General features: G+C 35.2%; 2 protein-coding genes across 3 annotated transcripts; one reads left to right on the plus strand and one right to left on the minus strand.

Annotated features, from left to right (window-relative positions):
• The first annotated feature begins 420 nt into the window (after positions 1-420).
• Positions 421-4,833, plus strand: LOC21385971 (probable serine/threonine-protein kinase abkC). Of its 2 annotated transcripts, XR_002902255.1 has the most exons (6): positions 421-657; positions 1,246-2,578; positions 3,046-3,315; positions 3,865-4,020; positions 4,412-4,594; positions 4,733-4,833. XR_002902255.1 is itself a non-coding variant. In XM_024165855.1 (5 exons), the coding sequence occupies exons 1-5, from the start codon at positions 650-652 to the stop codon at positions 4,529-4,531; spliced, it is 1,887 nt and encodes a 628-aa protein (XP_024021623.1). In that variant the 5' UTR covers positions 421-649; the 3' UTR covers positions 4,532-4,833. The 2 variants fall into 2 exon arrangements, 1 of the variants encoding a protein (XP_024021623.1); XM_024165855.1 differs by having other exon boundaries at positions 4,412-4,833.
• A 1,008-nt stretch (positions 4,834-5,841) lies between these two features.
• On the minus strand, positions 5,842-12,074 carry LOC21385972 (lysine-specific demethylase JMJ25). Its single transcript, XM_024165856.1, has 12 exons — positions 11,177-12,074; positions 10,921-11,066; positions 9,892-9,997; positions 9,672-9,804; positions 9,510-9,573; positions 8,672-9,419; positions 8,078-8,407; positions 7,087-7,644; positions 6,933-7,005; positions 6,769-6,854; positions 6,270-6,389; positions 5,842-6,162 (listed from the first exon to the last, which is right to left on the minus strand). Exons 1-12 carry the CDS (start codon positions 11,804-11,806, stop codon positions 6,091-6,093), a joined length of 3,066 nt encoding a protein of 1,021 aa, XP_024021624.1. The 5' UTR covers positions 11,807-12,074; the 3' UTR covers positions 5,842-6,090.
• Between the last annotated feature and the right edge of the window lie 7,143 nt (positions 12,075-19,217).

Raw genomic sequence — 19,217 nt, forward strand, 5'->3', positions numbered from 1 at the left:
TTTACTTCTTATTCTTAATTAGTATCTTTTTTAGTTAAAAAACTAGAATATTAATTAAAAATAAAGAGTAAAAATCCCGACTCATTATACTCTAAAATAAGTTGTAACAATTTTCTTCCTACCAAATTTTAAAAAGAATGGAGAATTTATTCATGAGAATGTATGAGTTTGGATATTTATCTCTTATTTTTAATAAATATCTTTTTATTAGTATAATTATTTAATTAAAAAAATTAATATTTATAAATATAATTATTTATAAATAGTTTATGAATGAAGAGAGAAAATTTTGACCCACGAAGCTTCTCAAGATTACCCTACGTTTTACCAGTTCGGAAACCCATGCGCGTGAGGCCCACGACCACGAGAGCCACCGTCTAAGCGAGAGTGGGCCCAAGGAAGACCCAATCAACGAATTCCAACATAATGGAGCGGCCCATCGGCAAAAACCGGCTTCTTTCTCGCGCCGCTTTGAAGAGTGAAGATCGTCGTCTAAACCCTAACACCGCAAAACTCTAACCAGAACCAGAGCTCGAGGCACGATCTTCAATGGTGGCAAAATCTGATTTCTTCGTAAGAAAATGCTTGTTAGTACCATTCACCACCTGCGCTCGTTAGTCAAAATCAGTTCCCCCAAGATCCAAACGCCATGTCAAGGTCGGTCGACCTTTTTTTTGTTTGTTTTTTGAAGTCTCTTTCCATTTTAGATTTAGGAAGATAGTTTTACGGTTTATTTGGGCCATATTGAATCGGAATTTGAGATAAATTTGGAGATAATCTAAATTATATGTTCGCAAGTCACGATTTTTTCAATGTTTGGAGGTAAATTAATGCTTAAGATGAGTTTGTAGCGATAAATTGTTGATTTTACGAGTAATTGGAATCTCAAAAGTGTGATTTTCTCAATATTTGTGTTGTTCGGGAACTCCTTAACCTGCCATTGGGAATTGTATACCTTACACACCTATTGCTAGAATTTGAATTAAAAAAGTATCTGATCCAATTACTATCTTCCTTTCATTATGAAGAATTTTCTTATTGGGTGATCAAACAAAGATAATTCTTGCGCAAGGATTGGATCACGGAAAATATTTCAATTTATATTTTTGTAGTGATTTTTTTTTTAATGAGAAAAGGAATTTGTATCTAAATGGGTAGGAGTCTTTAAGGGATGCTTACAATGATTAAATCAGCTCACTGATTGTAAAGGGTATCATGTTCATTGGTTAGATTTTCAAATTGCAGATTTTTGACGTCTGGATATATTAGGAGATTTGCACATTCTGTTCTTAGAACCACAGGGCACAGCTGTACGGAAGCAGAGAAGTATGGAGCAGTTGCAGTAGGGCTACATCTGCCTCGGTACAGATTTTACGTGCATTATAGATTTTCGAGCGGAGCTCGTACCACACTCTCGTTGTATAGTACCGCAAAGTGTTTGGGAAGGACAAGTTTTTCCAGGAATTTCTCCTTGTTCTCAGCGAGCAGTTCGGTCACGCATCATGCCCAAATTGTTTGGAAAAGGCTTGCTCAAAAGTGTCATTCCAGGCCATGTACTTTTTCCCCCATAAATAGGATTGCTCAAGCAGTTAGCTTGGCTGCAATGCGCTCTCATTTCGTTGTTCCAGGTATTTTTGCCTTCACTTTTGGACAGGTAGCATGGGCACAGAGATCATTTACCGACATAGATCATTACCCATCAGAGAGTTTTTATACGCGTGCCCAAGATGGGCATGCTCTAATGGCATCATTAGTTTGGTCAATATTAGAAGGTCTAATATTAATCTTCAGAGCTATCTATTTAACAGTTTTGTTTGCACCTAGCATAATGATGGCACCGTTTGCAGATAGTTTTGGACCTCAGTTCAGGAAACTTTGGCTTCAGGTTGTTCTTCGTACCTTGGAAAAAGCAGGTCCAGCATTCATTAAATGGGGCCAATGGGCTGCTACGCGGCCAGATCTCTTCCCTAGAGATTTATGCGGCAAGCTTGCAGAGCTTCATACAAAAGCTCCTGAACACAGCTTTGCTTACACAAAGAAAACCATTGAAAGAGCATTTGGCCGCAAGATTTCTGAAATTTTTGAGAATTTTGAGGAGATACCGGTTGCATCTGGCAGTATTGCCCAGGTGCATAGAGCTTCTTTGAGATTTCGCTACCCTGGTCAACAGGTGAAGCCCATGGTAGTTGCTGTCAAGGTTAGACATCCTGGTGTTGGTGAATCAATAAGAAGAGATTTCATGATAATCAATTTTGTAGCTAAAGTTTCGAAGTTCATCCCCACACTAAACTGGTTAAGATTGGATGAAAGTGTACAGCAGTTTGGAGTTTTTATGATGTCCCAAGTTGACCTTGCAAGAGAAGCTGCCCACTTGAGCCGCTTTATTTATAATTTTCGGCGTTGGAAGGATGTTTCCTTCCCTAAGCCTGTGTATCCACTTGTGCATCCAGCTGTTTTGGTGGAAACTTTTGAACACGGTGAATGTGTCTCACACTATGTGGATGACCTTGAAGGCCATACTCGGATTAAATCAGCACTTGCTCACATTGGCACGCATGCACTCTTGAAGATGCTTCTGGTAACATATCTTGTACATGCTTCAGATGTTCTTTGTATCGTCTAAGACTTCTATAGTTGGTCTCTTGTAATGTTTATAGTTATACATGTGAAAGTTACCGGACAACAGTTTTTTGTTGATCTTTGTCTATCTTCATGTGTTAAATAACTCCTAAAAGGGTAATGTTTTGCATTGTTGAATGCAGAAAGGTTCTCCTTTTTTATCATTAGAACACAACGGTAGAATTATCACATAATCATTAAAATATTGGTTAGTTGAATGCATTTAATGATTTCTTTGTTTTATTATATATTTGGATATTGGATTAAGATGTGTATTAGGCATATTTGGTTGTTGTTGCATAAGATAGAGTCTTATCTCTTCATTTGGTTACCATGCTCTCTGGTCTTATTTAGTCAGGGATTAATTGTCGAGCTTTATTACTTCTTATACTTTAGTCTTTTTAACATATGTGAATTTTCTTTCAGGTGGACAACTTTATACATGCAGACATGCATCCTGGAAATATCCTTGTCCGGGTAGCGCCAGGCAAGTCTACTCGGAAACGGCTTTTCAAATCAAAGCCTCATGTCATTTTCCTTGATGTAGGCATGACTGCTGAACTCTCTGGAAGTGACCGATTAAATTTGGTGGAATTTTTCAAGGCTGTTGCTCGTCGAGATGGCCGCACTGCTGCTGAGTGCACACTTAGGTTGTCTAAGCAACAGAACTGCCCTAATCCAAAGGCTTTCATTGAGGTAAAATATTCTGCTTGAGACTTCATTGGTTGGATTGATTGGGATTACGGTTTGAAAAACGCAGAATGGAAAAAACAATTGAAGTTTCAACCAATTGAAGTGCAGGTTTTGGATGGGTACAAATTCAATTGAAGTTGTCAACCCAAAAAACGCAATTGAAGTTTTCCAATAAAAATTGCGTTAAAATATTCAGCATGAAAAACGTAAGGTTAAAACGATATAATACACACACACATACGTGATATAATCAAGAGTTTTGAAAAACGTCCATAAAATTTTTTAATAAAACTTGCAATAGTTTTTAGAATTCACTACGCATTAAATACAATCAAACCATTTAACTGATCAGTTCAAATGCATCGACATATATTATTTGTTGTATGGTCCATCAACAAGCATAATCCATATCATCGTTTTTATTATTGTTTGTCTAAATCAAGTTTGTATCGACAATCTCATTTTTCTTAAACTAGTTTATACTTTCCTCCAGTCAATTTTGATCGTTTTCCATTGCTCTGATTCTATTTTCTAACTACGTTGTGTTTACAGGAAGTAGAGGCAGCATTCGACTTTTGGGGTACTCCAGAGGGGGATCTAGTACATCCTGCTGAGTGCATGCAGCAAGTGCTTGAGAAAGTTAGGCGTCATAGAGTCAACGTCGATGGTAACGTATGTACTGTCATGGTGACAACCTTGGTTCTTGAGGTGAGTGTTCCTTTTATTTTATTTTAGCCATGCATAATTAATTGTGATCCACCTGCCTTACCGTAATGTGAAAAATGAACCTAGTTGAGCATAGCTGGTTAATTTGCCATGCTCGTTTTACCATTAGATCACAGTTTCATAGTCGCAAATCATGTCCCTTACTGTTGTCGCAAAGATCAAAGAAACCAAAAATATGATCCGAATGATATGAGTGACGATCAAGTTGCTATTCTTCCATTTTTTTTTTTTTGGGTTAATTCTTCTGCAGTTTCATCTTTTTCATCCTAATAATGCAGCCTCATATCCGTACTGTTTATTCCCCTGCTTTAGTTTTCGGATTATATTGTGTCTAAAACATCTTATGATCTCATATATCTTTAATTTGTTGCAGGGTTGGCAACGTAAACTCGATCCTGGTTACGATGTGATGCACACACTGCAAACGCTGCTACTCAAAGCTGACTGGGCAAAGTCTCTTTCCTACACAATCGAGGGGTTGATGGCCCCATGAGATCTCGTCTGTTGATATTATTAAAACAATTTTGACACTTCTAGCTAAACGAAGAATATACAGGTCCTAAGGAATAACATTGACTGTCTTAGGCCTTCTTTTTCTTTTATTCTTTTTTTTTTTTTTTTGGGTGAGAATTTTCAGCTATATGTTATAGTTGAAGGGAAAATCCTTCTGTGTATTTACCTATTCATTTTCCAGGAAGCATTGTTGCGTCGTCGAGCGTCACAAATCTCAAGCAGAAACATGGAAATGAACAGAGAAATAAAAATGTTGATTCTATTCTTTCATTTTTTTTTTAACATTTTGTGTAAAGTTTCATATACGGATGTACTTTTCTGTTGCTGGTTTTAAGCTGTACTTTTCGTCTTTTGGAGCAAGTGCTTAGTATTCGGGGATTTTTCCGACGGGAAGTCTCATGTAAGCATGATGTTTAACGTCTCGAAAATTATTGGGGGAACGATAATTCGTACGTTATCATTGCAAACGTTAGCTCAAAGACACTCCGTTTCTTATTAAAAGTATTGACGACCAAAGCCTAGACGACGTTTTGCAATGCATGAATCAAGAGCTTTGCTACTTTCCACGTCGAAAGGAGTGTCCAAAATAGTATATCCGGCTTTTTAACCGGCACACTTTAGTGTTATGACTACCAAAACAACTTTGTTTGACGAACAGTCATTTTTCACATTTTGTCCGTCCGCCATTTACCAAAAGATTTCTACTTTTCATCTGTCTTTAAAAGAATACTGCCATGAACACTCGCTTGTTCTGACTTACACACAAATTTTATGCAACAAAGCGATTATATTACCAGTAGATCGTAATTAGTATGCAGAGGCGAGGTTTGAGGTGATTTAATAATTATGATCCATATCTATATGCCATATGCAAAGAATTTCTGAAGCCTGGAACAGGCACTACATGCAAACGACCAAAAATTTGCAAAATAGTGACACTAGTTTTTTTCTCCCTTTTTTTAATTGGTAATGAGATAAGAGTTTTTTTCCCCCTCTTTTTAATTGGTAATGAGATGCATCATGAGGTGATTGACGGCTGATTCCAACTTCGTTGGAGCATAACGCCAAGTCCAAGCTTTTTAAAACTATAATAGGGTAACGGTCACTAAAGTGATTAACTCGTTAGTTTTTATATGCAGGCTGTGCAGATTAATACACTGTTGTACGCCAAACATCCTTTTCTCATGCTTAAAACTAATTCACTAATTCAATGTCAATATTATCAAAAGAGAGAAAAAAAAAATCAATATCAATTATTAGAAGAAAAAAGACTTTCTGTACTACAAATTTTAGCTGTGCGTGGCTCTCTACTTCTGATGCGTCACAATCTCAAGAAATGTCAACATCCTTTTATGAGTGAACGGACAAAAATTGTTTTGGGCACCAAAAAAACCAATCTATACAGCATACACGAATCTGCAATGAGGCAGTACTATTTTCACATCTTTGTCCTCAAAAGTAACGTGCTAAATCTTGGTATGCCCAAGGAGAAATCTCATGTCAGCACACATATCTTGGAACCTAAACTCGGTTGCGAACTTATGTTGCACATGTAAGCTCGCGAATTTCTTTGATAGCAGTACTAATACTATGAAGAGCCATTTTCCTCACCTGTTTCCGCGACATTAAAATAAAGAAGTCTTGTTACTCGTCAATGTGATGCAAAAAAAAAAAGAGAAGAAAATAATAACAAACTAGAAATATTTCTAAAATGTCACCTCTAATTTGTCTACTTTTGCTTTATGGTCATCGGGGAGAAGACGGATTTCATCCGTCAACTGGACACACTCGTTAACGTTCTCAGGAGACATAAAGTCCAACACCACATGAACACAGGACTGCCGAGTGTCAAAATATTACGACAAAGTGTTAAAGAAAGTAGTTAACCCATGACAAAGAAAATTCAACTTTAAGAAGTAGGCGAAAAAAAAAAAGCAGATATCTCTTTTTTTTTTTAACAAAAAAAAACGTAGAAAATTTTTCTCATATACTCCGAATGTTGAAACAATGGGAAATCATAATTTACTACATGAAACAGGAGAGGACAGTTTTTTTATTATTAATTAATTAATTATTTATTTATTTATTTATTTTGATAAGAAAGACAACTGAGGTAATCACTATTAACTTATTGAGACAGAAAACTGAGGTAATCACTAAAAAAGGTCAAATAAAAAGTCACATTTCAAATGTTGTTCTAAGTGTTGCATATCTGACCTTAGGACTCCTAATCTGGTAGGGACATCCCGCAGGAATTATTACAGCTTCTCCAACACGCTGCTCAAAAGACCAAGGTTCAATCTCTGTACAAAAAAGAAATAGTAGGCTCAGTTTCTATTATTTCTGATTGCTGCAAATGATGAAAGCCACAGACTACTTACCAAACTCCTCCTTAAGCCTCATTTTGTGAGTGGTATCAAGAAAGAAACTCTGATCAAATATTGGATGAACAACCTACAGAAGACATGCAAGTAAGCACGTCAACACTGTTACTTCAAACCTGCTAACAGGGAAAAAGTTAGGTTCCGGACTTACATGCTTCTGAAAGTCACGTAAACAAGCAAACTCATGAGAATGCCTTCTGAGATATTCTTTAAGCTTAGGAACATCTTGTTTGCGAAAGACGTCCCAGTGGGCACGAGAAGACGTGGCTAAGGGCTTTTTACAATCACGATTGGAGCTTTCAATTTGAGCCCCAAAACTCTTCTTATCTTCTGGTGTTTCAAACTCATTTATGGTCCCACAATCGGTATCAAAATCAGAATCAGAAACGGATTCCACATCACGTGACATACTACTCTCCTTGAGATTTCTATCACATGATCCATTGGTGGCAGCAGAGGAACAAGATACTCTAGCTATTCTCTTGCGTAAATGCATTTCTTCTCCAATTATATCCCGCAGTTCCATGTCTTTAATTTTCTCACCATTCAATGATGATCTTGTGTTGTCTTTATTCACTAAGTTTTGATCAGAAGTAACCTTGGACGACAACCTTTTAGTTTGAGCCTTGTGCTTCTTGAGTAGCTTTCTTACTTTAGAAACTTGTTCTGCAGAGATAGGGACATCTGAAGTATGTGCCAAAATATTAACCTGGGTAAAACAAATAAAAAGAACAGCACACAAATCACTCGTATTCCCAAAGTTATGTACAATTCATGATCTTAAGACAATGAGTACAAACAAATGTTAAAGAGTGAATATGAATGTCATTGAAAGAGAATGCGATGCTTTGGAAGAAGTTTTCGATTTTAATTTCCCTGAATCCAACTCCAATAGCTGGGATTAAAGGCTTGGATTGAAATAGTACCAGAATTTGATCTCAGCAAGAGGACCACCCTAAACATGACTGGAATCATAGTATTTTGGACATTATTAGATGTTGAAAGGGGTAGAAAAAATCGATGAGTGCTTTCAACAATGTGAAAATTACACCTAAGCATCTAGAGGAAAAGGTATTTCCATCCCAATTTCAAGATAATAAACTATTTGACAGTACTACAAAAGAGGAATGAAATGAACATACCATGTCACATGAATCATAACAAAGTTTTATGACAGAATCAGCCTGCACAAGTTGCTCAGCATAGCCATACGAAATGTAAAGACATGGACCCAAGTCAGGCTTTGGGATTTCCTGTGGCAACCTTGCGGCAAGATTTAGAAGACCAGATGCTGGATTCATGTATTCTTGAAGTGGTAAGGTATGGATTATTTCAGCGAAATGAGCTGGAAACTGTTGTTGAAATAACTGGGAAGAAAGCCAGCCCTTTAATTTCAGAGACTCGCTCCATGTATTTTTATGGGTTTCTCCCTTGAAAGAACCCATAAAGTACTGCCTGATACCAATTTCTACCTGTCACGTGACAAGTGAAATAATGAAGATAAAAAAAACGTGCTAGATAGTGAACTAACTATATATGGTTGATGAATGAGGACTTCAGACAAAAAAACAAAACAAAACAAAAACGCGTGCTAAATAGTGATACAAACTATACATGATTGATAAATGAAGAGTTTAGCTGTAAGGACAACAATTATAAAGTAAGTGTTATTATGATAAACAAGAGTAAATACCATATTATCATCCCAAACTCTAAAACCTTTTAACAGGACTAACCTCGCACCAATCCAAGCGATTAGTAACTTCACATGTATCCCTGTTATCTTCATATCTGGAAATGCTTCTCTCAAGATAAGCGCAGAACATTAATACTGGATCCCAACTCAAATGAGAAGTAGCCTGAAGCACATTGCGTACTATAACAGGATGACCTTTCAGCCAGTGTTTCTGAAAGTGTTCAAAGTTATCACCATGAATTTCCAGAAGTGTGGGATAATACAAAAAGTTATCGCTCGAGCCTTCTCTTACAGCTGCTTCTTGCAACTGCTTTATTCCTTTAGCTTTCTGGTTTGTGCCAAGACATATAGAGCAGCATGACTGTATGTCTGAAGTATCCGGAAAGTCATAGCTACAGACTAACTCTTCGGCACTTACTTCCAGCTCTCTGGTAAAACTTAAAGGGAACAGACATCTCAGTTCAAGGAGGCTCTCGCCACAACCACCAAAGTCCCTGGGCGGACAAGATATTTGTGCATTATCATTTTGAGCTTTCCAGTGTGGCAGTGAAACAGACAAAGCCAGATCCTTACTGGAGTTTTTCCTGGTTCTTATCGGCTTCTTCTCTATCTGCCGTGTATTACGAGACATACGAGTTTTCTTTTTGTTAGAGTACATTGAGATAGGCATATCAGTACCTCCGTAAAAGCCCCCGTGATGCAAATCCCGACAACAACTTAAACAAAGATTATAGGAACAATTTGGGCAGGTTCTGTGGAGATCCAATATAGAAGCTTTGCATCTATTGCTGCTCCCAAAGTAAATCGGGAAAAAGAAAATCAGCATAGAAAATGTAAGTTAAATTGTAAAATCAGATTACCAGAAGCAGAGAACATACCAGCATTGTCTCTCGTTGCACCCTGTTTCAGCCTGCTTTATATGAAGAGTAGAGGACTTTTGTCCTGTTCCATAGAGGGATCCATGAATAACTCATATGATATTAAATTATTAATCTAAAATTTGATTCTCAGAAGACCAACTAGGGGATTCACAATACTACCTTTTGTTCTAGCCTCGATTTCTAGTTCATCATTCTGGTCTCGGTTAATTTGTTTCAACAAGGGAAGAAGCATGCAGATCAAATAATGGACAAATAATATTACTTCACCTTTATGTTTCTCCCCGAAAAAATCCTGAAATCAACGTATGCACACAAATTTAAGTATCACTACAAATTAAGAATGCCCTATTGCAAAAGTCCTCCAACATTAATGTCAGACCTTACTTTCAGTGTCCTTAGATGGATTTTCCAAGCAGTCCTTACAAGTACACGTTCTGCGACAAACTGGACAGGCCTCCTTCACTTCTTCTTGTGTATCAAAATACCTAATTTTTTAGATCATCATAATTATCAACATGTCATCTAAAATAAATGGTCCGAGGAGTAACAATGAGCTAATACACTTTTAACTAAAAGACTTTCACCTTATCATCATGCCAATGAAACATATACCCAGAGGCTGTCTATGCAGGGCCATAAAGGTCTACAAACAAAAATCCTACACAAAGATCCAGTTATTGAATCTCTTGGACTTTGCTCAGAATCTGGCACAACTGGGTCAATATACATCTTACATCTTGAACTCACGCACCTCTTTTTTTTTTATTTATTAATTGGGGACAAAAAAACGATACAAGAAGAATCAGATATGTAAAGACTGCTCTGGCCTACCAAACAATATCCAAAAGAAAATGGTTTTAAACATGATAGGGATACTCATTTATGGTTCGAATTCACAGATTTAAATACCACGTCAGACCACTCCATGCCAAAATGTACCATCAAACGAGTTACTTCAGAAAAAATATTACAAGAAAAATGACACGGAGCAGAAGAAATAGGAGAAAACAGAATAGTAATATCGAGAGTGCTTTATTTGTTCAATATAGAAATATCCTCCTAAAGCATGTTTTTACAAAGCGATATGCTATGCAAGAATAAGAAGATAAAGTAAAATAGTAAAATACAAATAAAATGTTTTTTTTTTTTTTTGAGGAAACAAAGACAATGTTTCCTTGACTTTCACATTTATGTCTAAAATACAGGTGTTTTAGATTTCCTAAAGATCAAATTATGACATCTGATTCTAGATTTCAAGTTCACATTTATGTCTAAAATACAGGTGTTTTAGATTTCCTAAAGATCAAATTATAACATCTGATTCTAGATTTCAAGTTCAATCTGAATGCAACTTATCAAACTTGACAGAGGAAATCAAAATATGATTAGGGTGTAGAAATAAAAGAACCTTTCTTTGATGCAATCCAAACAAAAGAAGTGTTTTTGGCAACTCAAACACTTAATTAGAATCCGCGAACCACTTCTGCAACACCAATGGCATTTTTTCCTCTTCTCCTTACTCAACTTTGCGCCACTTCGCGCACAGGGAAAAAGCTTCACGGTACAATTCATGAATCAAATGGAGAGAAATGAATTCAATGAACACTCAAACGTCAAAAAGAGAAAAAAAAAATGCATCACCAGAAAAGCTAATCACAAGTCACCTGCAATTTACCAATAGGAATTGTCTCACTGTTCTTCGACCGGAATCGCCGCTGCGGAACCGCCTGGAAATCGGCCCCAGTCTTGACACGGCAAGGCGAATCGGAACCTACATTGCCGGAGCCCCGCCGCGGCGAAGGCGACGGAGACGAAGAGATCGCCATTAGGCCATTGGGAAGGTCTCTGGTGAGTTCCTCCTCGCTTTCGTCTTCGACAACAACCTCCTCCTTGTCCTTTCTTCTCTTCTCCGTGCTCTTCTCCACCTCGCGCTTAAGCACCATCCTTATAAGCTCCAACTCCGCATTTCCCCTCTTCATCCTCTTCATCTTCCTCAACGTCTCGCCCGATCGCTTCCTCTTCATCAGCTTCGCCAGAATTTCCACTTTCTTTGCCCTAATTTTGACGCTGCGGCGATTCTGATCCCCTCCCTTCACCTCCTTCTTCTTCGCCGTCGTCTTCCTTTGAAGTTTCAGCGACTCCGGGACTTTCTCCTTGTACTGACGGTGCCGTCCTTGGAGGTAGTGAATCTCGCAGAGCTTCAGGTTGTCCATGACTCTCCGCTTGCACCGCCATTGCCGTCCGTCCGTCCGGTTACACCGCAGATGGTCCGGCAACGCTTCGTCTTCGTCCATCGAAGTCTTCCAGAAAAGCAAGAAAAGGAAAAATTACTCGACTTTCCGGGAAAAGATGACAAGTTTTTCTCGGGAAACAAACGGGGGAGGGCAGAGGAAGCGTTGAAAGGGTTTCCAGTCTCAGTATTAATTGGGAGAAAAGAAACAGTGGGGAAGCGAGAGAAAAGATGGCACATTCCGTAATTATAATGGGAAAACGTGTCCAATTTGGTCCCCAAAATCCTTAAGATGATCACGAGCGGAGATCAGGAATCAGGTCTATGATCAAAGCAGTATTTCTAGCAGTTTTTATTTTGCACAAACCGTTTTGAAATTTGTGAGATTTTTTTCCACTTTGACAGAACAATGATATAGTAGCGTTTGATAGTCAGTTCACTCTTTTCAAGCACATTTTTAATTATATATGTAAATTTATTTGGATAACGGTTTTGGATTGGTGAATTTCTAATAATAATAATTATATTTTTTTTAAAAAATCCCCTATTGTTTTGGAGCATTGGCATCAGCGTTTGATATTGGAGTTTTGATCTGGTATGGGCAGAAATTATAATGATATGCCATTGATGTGATATTCCCAATCTTAAATGATTTGATTTATGTGGGCTTTTTCCTATGCAGGTGATTCTACTGCTAAAACATTTTCTTGTTATGTCAAAGTGGATTGTTTCTGTTGATTATTTTTGTTCCCCTGTTTTGCATCGTCCTAAAACATAGGAATCAAGGATATTAAAGAAAAGAATACTATTTGCTTAAACTGCCAAAAAAAAAAAAAGTGGTAAAATGAGAAATGGAAACAAAAACAATTTTCCTTCATTTAGTACTATCATTATCCACGGAAGCAATAAAGCACTGTCATACACCAGATTGAGGACAATGATGTGTGGATATGTGTACATATATACATATATATACATATATATACACACACACACACACACACACACACACCACATGCTGATGAATTGTCTGCATAAATCCTGGTCCACAGGATGATATATATTGTAATTAAATGATGGATCTTGAGAGTTCTGAGACATGAGAAAATTTTGGTTTAAAGCTGAAATGGTGTAATTGTGCAGAACTTGTGTGAAACTTTGCGACAGTAGCACTTATAGAGCAACTCATGAGACTTAATTTTTAATTTTTTTAAGCCAAGGCTCAACTGAAATTTACACTGGAGAAATTTTGTGGGGGCTTATATTAATCTTACTTTTGCAATGCTGCATTATTTACTTGCCTTTTTACTTTGGTCCTGAAAAGTGATCTCCTTTTATGGTAACCATAATCAAGCTGGTCTAGTATAATGGACTACCCTTTTTTTCCTTGAAAACCCCATTATTCTTTAACCATCATGACAATTGATTTATATAAATAAGAGAGTTTCCTTGCATAAGTATTATCTAATTTGTAGAAGTTACTATCTAGCTAGCTGCTTTCTGTAGATATCTCTGATTTGTACGTAGCGTACGTTTAGCAGTTTGACTAGCTATTACTACTGCTATTGCAAAATGATCAACTAAAACATATTTTTAAGTCTCATTCATTTAATTAATTTAAGTTTTTAATTTAATTTTTGTTACAGTTAAAAATTTTTACAAAAAATTATATCTAATTTTTTTTACTACAATAAAAAATTATCACATATAATTACATCTCAACTCAAATTGAAAATTTAAATCTACGAATTAAACGAGCCTTTTTACTCATCTTTAAAGGTACGTGCACAAATAAAGAAAAAAAATGTTAATTACTGAACGTAAAAAGTGCAGACCAATAGCATCGCTTGGAGAGTTTTTCGCCCTGAAATAAACACATGATGCTTTGAACTTTGAAGGCATTGTGATGATGACTTGTGGACAAACTCTTGATTTGAATAATATATTAATATTGCCGTACTATATTAGCAATAATATACGTACAGCTATCCGGTTGCTTTCCTATCATAGACCTAATGCGATATATATTTGACCTTATCATATATCATGCAAAAATTTACACCATCCTTTAAATGTTAGTACATTTACACACACACACACATAATAATAAAATTATTACCGAGACATTGCCAAGGAAAAAACATAAAAGCACCTACCTAGGATTGAATAACTTATTTTTTTTTTTTTTTTTAAGGATGATTGAATAACTAGTTACATAACAGAAAATATTACATATATACAAGAATTTTGAAGAATATCTACTAATCATAATTTATCTTCTGCGGAAAATGATCTTACCCTCTGCATCTTCAACTAGAAACGTCAAGACTTCATCAGGAGGGTTATCCCACCATACTTGAGGCTTGTCTAACTGATGTCCCAATTTGGCTAATTTGTCAGCACTTCTATTAGCTTCTCTATAAACATGAGAAACAATGCAGCCGTTGAACTCTGGAATAATGGAGTTTATGTGACTGACATGCTTTTGAACTTGGGCACATTTAACCTTCCTCCTTTGCACAATAATCTCCACCAATGTCTTGGCATCTCCTTCAAGCCACACATATTGATCGCCCCAACCGTTCTCCAGAGCCAACTCAAGGCCTCGTCGAAGCGCGGCGAGTTCCGCGATGGTGCTGCTAGCCCTTCCTATGGATTCGGCATATCCGAGTAAGAATTCGGCCTTGTGGTTCCTCAACACCCCACCAATGCTTGCTTTTCCTGCTCTGCCTTTGGAGGATCCGTCGAAGTTCAGTTTTGTCCACCCGATTCCGGGCTTTTCCCATGCCACCGGGACAGGTTCCTTGTGATAATTATTTCTGAGCACAAAATGTTGATGAACTTGGGTTTGTGATAATATTTTTGTGGTTTGTACTCTTTGGCACCTCCAAAGATTTCCAAAGGCTAACATCATTTAATTAGTTTGTAACACACAATTTACAAGAACAATTATTGTTTTACAACAAACAATTATACAAGACATAAAAAGCTAATGCATACGTGTATATATATATAAGAACAATACTTAATTATATGTATGAAATGCAAAATGAGAATATACATTCAAGGACAAGGTTAGACATGCACATGCATGTTGAACAAAACAGAAGTTTAACGGGGGAAAAAAAAAAAAAAAAAAAAAAACAGCCTAATTTCTTATGTAAGATATTTGGTTTATGATAAACTATTGCTTCACGTAAGTATTTCCTAAAGATGAAGTTGAGTGGAGGGAAAGAAAACTAGAAAGATGTTTCTTCAAAAACTCTCAATATAATATATTTTGTATAGCATAGCATATTCTGTAAAGATGGGGGCATTTTTGAAAGGGCTTAATATTTAACTGCGTGAACTCTAAAATTTAAAAGAAGGCCAAAGCGTAGTAAGAATGAGTTTACGTTAACCGCTGAACTATAACTGTAAAGAAACCTCTTTTTGTCCAAGAAATTTAAGGTATCATATATTTGTCTTTCCGCATGGAAAAATTAGCTAGCCGTTTTTACATTTTTTTTTTAAATTTTTTTTTACTATAAATTAGGAGGATTGTTAGGCGCAGTCTTAGGTTTCATGGTAAGGGTTGATAAAGATTTTCTCCATTTACTAAAATGAATAGATGAAATATATTTTTCAAATCTGAAGTTGTTATAACTAACCCGCCAAAATTTAGATCTAGTGAAAATATCTTTTATGAGTACCTCATTTTTTTTTTTCTGATCAATTTTGAGTACCTCATTTAATAGAGATATCCCCATCCCAAAATTTAGATCATATATCTTTTCACTAAAAAAAAGTTTTTTATTTTTTATTTTTTATTTTTTTATTTTTTATTTTACTTAATAATCAATGAGTAGGAATCAATAGAAATGGAAAAATGCGCTAAAAAAAATACAAAGGGAAAATTCCTTGGGATAAACTTTAGACTTCCTTTATTCCTTTCAGTTGGATTTTTTTTTTTTTTTTTTTTTTTTTTTTTAGTGAAAAGCTTAGGAATTGAAAACTAGAAAAATTGCACAGTTACCATTAGATTCAAGCTTTTAGATTTAACTGTTCCCTCTACACAATTCAAAATATCCAAGTTTTAATATTTAATATTCCTCAAACCCTAAAACTTTTCCTTCAAAAGAAAAAAAAAAACCCTAAAACTTTAATTAGTCTTCCTGAAAAAAAAATTACATTTTAAAAAAAAATTACAAGTTCGGCCCGAAATGCTCCTTTTTTTTTTTTTTAGGATCTGAATTTAAGTCTGATGTACATGTTTCAAGAGTTGACCACAAAATAAATTGCGTGCATGGAATGATTGTATATACATATTGGATAGCTATATGAAGAAAACTCGTATAGGAATAGAATTGCTGACCATTGATGGATATAAATTATAAGATTATAGTGCAAAATACTGATGCGCGCTTTTGAAGTTAAGTATATTCTCTTTAGTCCTATCATTATAAAACGGCGTTAATAATATTTAAAAGAGGGATCTGAGATTTCAGAAGGTAATTTTACTGCAAAGAAATTTGATAACTTTTTATTGTGACGTGTTGAAAAATGTATAATCATGCTCAATAGGCTGATTATACATTCTCTATGTTCTTAATTTGTCCCAGGAGCGTAAATAAATATAAACGTGATCTTCTTCACAATTTCAGTTTTTACCCGAGTGTGGTTTTTCAATTATAGTCATGCGAGTACGTTTAATTGATTATAGATTTGTACTGAACAATGAACATAGGGATAAATTGTGATGTTATTTGCCCTCGTTCTTCATTCTGTTGTCCTTTTAGAAACGTTTTCGCCGTTCATTTTATACTGTTGTTTTAAAGCCATTATTGTCGTTTTTTTTCTCTTCGTTTTTCTTTTTGTCGTTTACGAAGGTTGTTGTCGTCGTTTATGTTATCACCGTTTATTACTTTTTCTCAGTTGCATTAACCTCTTTTTTTTTTTTCTTTTTTTTTTTGCTGTTGTTGTTACGTATTACTTTTCTGTCGTTTTTTCATTTTCGTTTGGTTGTTTTATTTATTTGCTTCTCACTTATTATCATGATTAGGGATGGTAACAGGGGCGAAGTGGAATTAGGATGGGTGGTCTTCTCTTCAATTCGTCACCATCCGTCTCGTGAATAAAAACACTCATTATACCTCATGTATCTGCATAAATTGATGGGTTACGGGTTGGATTTTCTGTCACGGGTTCGGAGTATTCGTAGTGCTCTATTTACCCGATTAATTATTTCCATTGTAAAATAAATAAATAAATAATTAAACAATATAAACATACAAAACATTAAGTCAAAAATAAAAAGAAAGATAGTTTTAAATTTTCATACATATCTTGTAATAGATTATACTTAAAATTATATATTATAGCATATTATACATAATATATCTAATTTAAAAATAAAATATAATTAAATGGGACGGGTAAACATAGAATAGGGTTGGAGACCTCTAAATCTGTCTCTGCCCCGCGATCCGCAACGGGTTAAAATTTTAACCCATTTATAATTCGAATCTGTTTAAAGTGGGTTTTTTCCCGCCCCGTTTAATGCGGGTCCTGTGGTTAAATGAGTTTGCGGTTTACCAAGGTTGTTGTCGTTTATGTTATTACCGTTTATTACTTTTTCTCAGTTTCATTAACCTTTTTTTTTTCTGTTGTTGTTATGTATTACTTTTCTGTCGTTTCTTCATTTTCTAGCAATTTAATTATTGTCGTTTCCGTCAGTAATCTTTGTATTACTTTGGTGCCGTTTTCTTGCCATTTCATTCTTGTCGTTTCTAATTTGTTGACCTTTACATCTTAGGAGCTATTTTTTAATTTGCAGTCATTACATAGTTTCGCCGTATTTGTTGGGGTTTAGGATTGTCGGTTTGTACGTTGTTGTCCTTTCACAATTTTGACGTTATAATCTATTTTCCAGTCGTTTTGTACATTGTTTGTGGCTTTTCAAGTTATCTCGTTTACTATTTTCTTGTCGTTTACTCACTAGTGCCATTGTTTTCTACATTTTTGTTTTCCTCTTTTATTTGGCAGTCGTTTCCTACATTGTTTGTCGCTTTTCACGTTATTGTCGCTTACTATCTTCTTGTCGTTTTCTAACAATTGTGTTTCAGTGCTGTTTCTTGTCGTTTACCCCTAATTGCCAGTGTTTTCTACATTTTTGTTTTCCTCTTTTATTTGGCAGTCGTTTACTACATTGTTTGTCGCTTTTCACGTTATTGTCGTTTACTATCTTCTTGTCGTTTTCTCACTATTGTTTTTCAGTGTTGTTTCTCAATTTGCGGTCACCTATTTCTCTTTTGTTTGTCGTTTATTTTCATACTGTCGTTTTTATTTTATAGTTCTTTATTATTGTGATTCTCTTTTTTTTTTTTTGGAAATATATTGAAACTTAAACATTACCTGACCAAATACCAAAAGAAAATAGAACTTTTGTTTGTTTGCTACATCAAAATAACACAATATTATAAGAAAAAGAAAGTGAGAGAGAGCAGAGAAGAAGGAGAAGCTATTAACCTTGTGTGGGATCTCCTACTTCAGTGAGATTGATCTGAAAAAATACTGATTTTTAAAAATTAATTTTTACAGAGAGTTTACTACAGCTCTTTCAGGAGAGCCAAACGTAAAGGAAAAATTAAACGAGTTAAGATAAGTATTCTAAATTGTGTCTATTATCAGACCTTAAATCCCTATATTAAGATGCCAACGGATCTACTTATTTAGATTTGTTGTATCAAGTTTTTTGTATTGAGTTTTCTGTAAGCTCATAGTTTGTTGATTAATGAAATGTTTTTTGCATTAAAAAAAATTTGCCAAAAAAAAAAAGCAGAAAATCCTCAGCTGAGAGCTAGCAGATAGGAAATAAAAATAATAATAAAGTGATAAAAATAAACGAAAAAGAAGCAAATAGAGTGAAAATTGTGCTAGCAAAAAGATATCTGCATCAGCGTGTTCATCTGCCTAAGAAGATTTTATAATTAAACACTTAAAAAGGATTCAATTTAAACTTCATAAAAAAACTGCACACCCAGTTAAGAATTCTAAAAAAAAATAAAAAACGGATAGAAACATACCATTTTCATACCCCCCAAAAAAAAAAAAAAAAAAAAAAAAAAAAAAAAAAAAAAAAAAAAAAAAAAAAAGAAGAGAAAAAGAAGAAGAGTATTTCCATCATACCATTTTCAGGATCTAGCTATTTCAGTGGTTGAACAAAAACGGCCAAAGGAAAATGGAGGAGCTGAAGCTCTCACAAAAATGTTAATATGGCAACAATGTCCCAAAAGGATAGAAACATAATTGAGTGCAGCGCTGACGAAAATTTCCCAAAGCCAAAGCCAACCATGAAGATTGGAAATCACTTCTAAATTGAACATTCATCAACGCTGCACTCAATGACGTTTCATTTATCTGGAACGTTTAGATCTCGATTTTTTTCTTCTTTTTCCGAAAAAAAAAAAAAAAAAAAAAAAAAAAGAATCAGTTCT

The sequence above is a fragment of the Morus notabilis genome, unplaced genomic scaffold (genome assembly GCF_000414095.1).
Source record: "Morus notabilis unplaced genomic scaffold, ASM41409v2 Scaffold2060, whole genome shotgun sequence".
NCBI classification, from domain to species: domain Eukaryota; kingdom Viridiplantae; phylum Streptophyta; class Magnoliopsida; order Rosales; family Moraceae; genus Morus; species Morus notabilis.